Raw genomic sequence first — 6900 nt, 5'->3', positions numbered from 1 at the left:
CATCGAGTTGCCACTCTTAAATAAATGTTTAACTTTTGTCCAAAGCAGAAGCCCTAGTTCTTGCTGGTGCTTTTGCTTGTATAGTGCTATTTGTATTATCTGTCCCCAATTTATCAGCAACTGGTTACAGTTGTCTATTCTTAAACATAAAAAACCTAAGCTGAGATTGTCCAAACTTATTTAAGTCTGGCCTGTAACAACCAGCAAAGAAAGGAGATTTTCTGTGTAAGGATGATTTGTACCCATCCTCAAAGGTATAAGGAGACTGCTGGAAAATCACTATTATACCTGAGGAAAACTGTAGCTGACAGCTTGAATAAACTCATTGAGGGTTGGATTCATCCGACCTTAGTCCTTGCCACCGTTTGAGTTTAACTCTCAAAATTGCTACTGACGTGTTGCACAGTTTGGGTGTGCTTGCACTGTTGAGCGGCTGAAGAGAGAACTTAAGTGGTTCTGGTTTGCATATTATTGCTTTTCAAAAGAAATTGAGAGTTGACTTGTCTATAAGGTAAACATTTCTGTGGCTCTTATTTGGCAGGGGGAATGTTGTAACCTGCCTGCTTGCCATTGGCTGGGGACTAAATGGCAATCCCACAATCCTTGGAGTATGAGCTTCCCTTATGAGGGGGACAGAGAAATCATTAACAGAGTCCCTGCAGCTGGCCAGTATGGAACCAGCTAGAGCGGAGTGAGCAGCAAGGGAATACTGCTGCTGTTGTATATATGTAAATAAAGTTATTTCTTTTGATTCTTCAAATTCGTGCTGGATTCTTCATGGGCCCTCGCTAAAGGGAACAAGACGTTAAAATTTTTAGCTGAGGTGTTAGAAATTTTAGATAATTTCTGTGCCATAGCAAATGTGTTGAAACCGTGGAGGCTCAGAAAATGATTACGGATGAATAAGCAGAAGTAAGTGTTCAAAACCATTAAAAATATGGACCCTATTCTAAAATGGTGCCAACAATTTTTAGCAATACTGTCTGAGATGAATTTTTTGGAGGAATATGCAGAGTTCCCTGGAAATTCATAGTAATTATATTTCATTTTCACAGACATGGTAGTTGTGTAATTATTTAGCGTTACATGAGCTAAGCAAATGTTGAGATGTCGAGTAGGAATGTTCAAATTGCCAGCAATTTAGTTTCCAAGACCTGGCACTATGGCTCTCTAAAACACAGCTCAGTCCTGTCTATGTTCCTGACATATATTTCATCCTGTTTGATTTGGGTCTGTATTTTTGGAAAGAGTGGTTGTGCTGCTGATGACTGATCGGTAGCTACGTCCTTAATCGCCCAAATTTGTTGTCATTAGAAGCCTGATGGCTAAGTGAATGAAACTATGGATTTCAAATTTATTTATGTAGCTCTGGGGCCCCTATGTATACAATGTGGTCTAAGTGGACCATCAGGAGAACGCCCTTACTGGAAGAGAACCTGCGGTTAGAATACCAAAGGGAATACTCTGTTCTGTGGAGTGTGAATTTCTGAATTCTGTCAGCTGACCAGTACATGGTCCTACATAGGGTATCATGTATTGAATATTAGATGCATGTTTCTCAAAGTTAAATATAAGCAGCTAACGGCATACTTTTATGGTCTTCAGGGTATTTATACCATAAATCCATACATTAATGGAAGAATCATTAAGATTTCTATTGAGGATGTTATGGTGCTTCTAACGCAAGAAAATCCATTCATTGGCAAACTTACAAGTGAACCTCAGAAACAAGCCAAGAAGCTGAGTAAGTTGCTATGTTGACATATTTTCTTAATAAAGAGCTCGCATCTCATTTATAATGTGGGAATTAACTGTGTTTCTGTATTGTTTTGAAAGTATAATTTTTGCTGCTGGTGCATGTTTTTCTTGCACATTGCTCAGAAATGGTCTGATTGATTTTGTATGCAAAATGGGCTCCAGCTGCAATATTAAAAATTAAATTTAGTAGCTTAGTGTGATGCTTTAAAATGCCAGGTGTTTGATCATGGGCTCACTCACTACATCATGCAATTCCCAGTGTGTTTGTATCTAAAATTCAAATCAACTGAAGTGATTTACCATGCAGAATATGATTAAAATATGTAGGTACCATTAGCATTCCCTTTAAAGCTGCTCATTTTTTCCACTCGATGGAAAATATTAAATAGGTGAAGCCAGCAAATTGGAAATGGAATTGTATGTTGGCAAAATCTGCTGATGGCCCTTTCATGCACTTGCTGATCTTCCCAGACCAGACAGCACGGTGGCACAGTGGTTAGCGCTGCTGCCTCACAGTTCTTGGGACCCGGGTTCAAATCCGGCCTCGGGCGACTGTGTGGAGTTTGCATGTTCTCCCCGTGTCTGTGTGGTTTTCCTCCAGGTGCTCCGGGAGTTTCCTCCCACAGTCCAAAGATGTGCAGGTTAAGTGGATTGGCCATTAGCGTTCAAAAGATGTGCCGGTTAGTTGGGCTATGGAGAATGGGCGGGGTAGTGGGCCTAGGTAAAATGCTCTTTCAAAGGGTTAGTGCAGTTACAGAGGGCTGAAGGACCTCCTTCTGACTGTAGGAATTCTATGTTCCATCTTTCACCCTCAGAATATTGAATCATTCTTGACATTTTTATGTATGAATTAGTTGAGTTATTTAGACCAAACCAGGTTTGGGTACAATACTTATGGACACTAAATTACAAAGAATAACACTATGAATATAAAGCATACTAATTTGTATAACTTTGAGGTACTTTTTTGACTTAGTTTTGCTTTCCTGAGTGTTGTAATTCATTCATAATTTGAGATAGCCTCTAAGCTGAGAAGGGAATATTGACTGGGATGGATTGACTGGGATGGATTGAGGATGGCATCTGACTTGGAGATTGTAATCTCTAAGTAATATGCTGATCTGTCGCAAAGTAGTGTTCGTACAGTGCTTTGCTTGTATTGAATAACCACAGAAGAAATTTAATACTATAAACCGTCATATCTTTTCACAGCATTACAATTGTAATTCAATATGAATCATGCTAAAACCTTTATATTTGACAGCCAATTAATTATTCGTTTTTTTAAAAATAGAGATGTTTGGCGGGATTTTCTGCATCCCCCACTGCCAGCGGGAATGGCTGGAAAATTCCAACCATTATCTTAAAATTACTCCAGTGGAATTAATGCATACTCAAATGTTTCCCTTTTCATTAAAACAGATATGGGGAGCATTGTACTGAAGTATGAACCAGATCCTTTGTAAGTTTTTTGCTAGGTTATTTATTTTCACTGACATCTCTTTTGATGTATATGTTTTATTATGCACTTTTGCAACTTCACTGCGGTAGACATCATGCACAACTTGAACAGGAGAATCAGTCTTCAACTGATGTTTATTCACATGCAGTTTCCTAGTGATGTAAAATCCAGCTTCTTCCTTTCTCATTTCATTCTACTAATCCATGTTACTGGTTTCATAAACTGTCTCAGTGGAATTGAAAGTGATGACCTCTAGGTTGACCATGCTAACCACTAGACCACTTTCATGTATTGGATACTGCCTTTATCCATTATGCCATCACAAAACCATGGATTATTGTAATTTGGGTTTAAACACCAGTTTTTTTCTTTAATTTATTCCAAAAAGAAAGTATTCTTTGCATGTCAAGTACTTGATCTAGCGAGAGACTGATTCTCAAAAATAATTGTGACGCCGTACATTTTTGTTTGCCCAACTTCTCCCTACATCTTATCCATTTCCACTAATAATGCTATCCATCGCTGACTACCACCACCACCCCCGACCATTGCTGAGTTCTTTGTGCAATTATCAGAAGGTTTGACTTCTGATTTGCTCGTCTTTTTTTTTTTTTTTTTGCTTCCCCTCTTCCACTGCCCCCACCTATGTTTTACAAATTTCCCATTATCCAAAGTGTTCTCCGTACTTAATTGCACTGTGTCCCACATTTTACACTTCTAATGCTCGACTGGCAAGTCTGACAGATCTGTTTTATAAGATCTTCTTTTGTGTGTTATAATTGATCGTATATAACCTCCACATCTCATGATTTTTTGTTAACCTATCCACCATCATTTGTCATTCCTTTCACCATTAGTTATTTAATTCTTGTCCTGAGGAAATCTCTCCCTAAAGCCAATTTCAACCATGCTTTCAAATCTTTCTTTAAAAACTTTCTCTTTCACCGTGCTTTTACAGCATTCTGTAACCCATTACTACTTATTTCCTCCTTTTGATGCCCACGTTTGTGATGTTCTCCACACGAGTGTTGTGTCCTTGTCCATTCAGTGTGGGATGTACTATTTCTTTTTAATTGTGGAACTATCCTTGTTGACATTTTGAATAGATCTTCAATCATGCTTTGTGGAAGAAAATAAGTTATTTTAATTATGAGTTAGAGATCAATTGTCCAACTTGGTTGTGTGGAGCAGGTCTAACTCCTATCTTAAATATTATTGCCTTTACTCATCTATTTTGTAATTGACCATTCTCTCATTTTGTTGCGACACCAATGATACCGTAATTCTAAATGATTTCTACTCCTCTCCTCACTTCCCCCTTCCAAACAGACATAAAAGTAACCTGACCTCATTCCAATTATTTACTGTGTCTTTTTTTGTTTATTTTCTTTCCACAAATATGTTCACAGGACTGTTGAAGGCCCAAACTGCCCTATTGTATTGTGTGGCTGGAGGGGAAAGAATTCAATCCGTGCCTTTGTAGCTAGGAACGAGCGTTTCCATTACCTACGAATGTTGGGAGTAGAGGTTTTCAGAGACAAGAATAAGGGCGAGGGATCAGACAGTGTGGCTGCAAGTACTGAGAAAAATGAGGAGCCAACGGAAGAAGGGGAATTGAATTTACGCAGAGAGGCTGAACATTTGAAAGAGGAATCTGACACAGTAGAAGAATCTGAAGCAAAATGTGATGAGGTCCTGCGGGCCACAGAACAATCTGAAGAACCTCAAGAACAAGTACAGCATGCAATGGTGGAAATCAATAATACAATAAGAATTCCAGAATCTATTGATCCATGTTCAAAAACGGAAAACTTTGGTGCTGAAGTAGCATCTCCTGATGCAAATTAATCAAAGGTTTTTACTATTTTTAAAAAAAATGCCAAACATGACTGATGTAGATTGCAGCACAAGTTATCTTATGACGTATTATTGGATATGCGGAGTTGCCAAGCTATTTCTGGAGGAAGATATTAATTTACTTGCAATCCAAACTTGAATATTTCATATGAATGTACTCTGACCTTTACTAATTAGACATATCAGCTTGAAAAGTTATTTAAACTCACATTATCAGAGCACGAGTGAACCACTTTCTGAGTTCGATAACTTTTCTGTAAAGATATGTTGGTCATTTGCCAGACATTCTCTCCATGAAAAATGAACGAAGCAAGTATTTTTTTTCCATTATGACTTCATTCATGAAAGATAAAGACACCATATACATGATCAAATTGTTTTTGGCAAATAGTTTGACAGCTTGTTCTCCTGAAGAAAATAACCTTTAAAAATGGCCAGCTCTGCTGTTTGGTCGCATTTTTGTTGACGCTTTTGTGTTTTTAAAATAAAAACTTCTTTGTGAATCCCATCTTTGAAAAGTGATTACAGCTTTTACAGTTAAATTTATAAACTGAAGTGCTAATTTTTATTTTACAAGATCATGATGCGGTTTATGGTGATTTTGATCTGTACTGAAATGACAATTGTGGAGCAGAGTGACCATCCTGCCTGATTTTCTATCCGTTAACTGCCCATGTGTTGAAGGTGATAAGTACCCTTTTCAATTCAAATTTTTTTTAACTTTGCAAATTCTGTGGATGTACCAAAGGGAACTGTTTCAAGTTTGTAGTAAACATGGTTCAAAATGTGAGGACATTTGTTTTTCGGTCAAGGTACCATATTTTTGCCCAATAAAAGGCAATAAATCTTGTTGTTTTGATGTGTTGATGTTATTTCCCATCCTCTTTTGAACTTGTAAAGCTCCTGGTGGATATAAGTTAGTTGAATCTTGCTATAGTAGAAACCTTCTCAATGTTGAGCAGCAATGATCTTCTGGAGCCCACAGTCACCAAGTGTCAGTGTTTGCAGATAACACTTCAGACGACTGGTAGAGCAAAGTCTGCAGAGGGCACAAAGTCTGCAGAGGGATATAGCTGAGTGGGCAAGGGTCTGGCAGATGGAGTACAATGTTGGTAAATGTAAGGTTATCCATTTTGGTACAAATGAGAGCAAAATGGACTATTATTTAAATGGTTAAAAAAATGATCCTGCTGTGTAGAGGGACCTGGGTGTTCTTGTACATGAATCACAAAAAGTTGGTTTGCAGGTGCAGCAGGTAATTCAGAAGGTAAATGGAATTTTTTTCCTTCATTGCTAGAGGGAAGGAGTTTAAGAACAGGGAGGTTATGTTGCAGCTGTATAGGGTGCTGTTGAGGCCACGTCTGAAGTACTGTGTACAGTTTTGTTCTCCTTATTTGAGAAAGGATGTACTGGCACTGGAGGGGGTGCAGAGGAGATTCATAGACTGGGACTATACTCATTGGAATTTAAAAGAATGAGGGGAGACTTTATGGCAGATAGCAGCTGTTCAAGTGAAGAAATTATGTAAGAACCAAGAGCAGAAAGCAAACCATGAAAACTGGGGTGTTGAGCATAACTGAGGAATGAATAAGGGTGTCATTGGGGGCACAGTCATATGGAATGCAGGGAAGGGAGTAGGAAGATGTGTTTGGTGGTGGCAGAAATGAAGAAGGGTGATCCGTTGAGCATGGCTGGATAAGTGAAAGGTGAGGATGAAGGATACCCTTTCAAGGTTCCGGGATGGAGAGAAAAAGTTGAGAGCAGAACTGCGTAAAATGTAATGGGAACATGTCAATCGCCAATCTTGGTGGGGAGTGGGTGGA

The 6900-nt window shown here is 38.5% G+C and overlaps 1 protein-coding gene across 1 annotated transcript; it reads left to right on the top strand.

Annotated features, from left to right (window-relative positions):
• Positions 1 to 850: 850 nt before the first annotated feature.
• Positions 851 to 5926, top strand: LOC140425324 (RNA cytosine-C(5)-methyltransferase NSUN2-like). The gene is made up of 3 exons (XM_072509480.1): positions 851 to 1744; positions 3181 to 3220; positions 4630 to 5926. The coding sequence occupies exons 1-3, from the start codon at positions 1552 to 1554 to the stop codon at positions 5066 to 5068; spliced, it is 672 nt and encodes a 223-aa protein (XP_072365581.1). The 5' UTR covers positions 851 to 1551; the 3' UTR covers positions 5069 to 5926.
• The last annotated feature ends 974 nt before the right edge of the window (positions 5927 to 6900 follow it).

Source organism: Scyliorhinus torazame, chromosome 6 (genome assembly GCF_047496885.1).
Source record: "Scyliorhinus torazame isolate Kashiwa2021f chromosome 6, sScyTor2.1, whole genome shotgun sequence".
NCBI lineage: Eukaryota > Metazoa > Chordata > Chondrichthyes > Carcharhiniformes > Scyliorhinidae > Scyliorhinus > Scyliorhinus torazame.
Note: the sequence above shows the minus strand (reverse complement) of the source record. Positions and strands in the feature narration are given on the sequence as shown.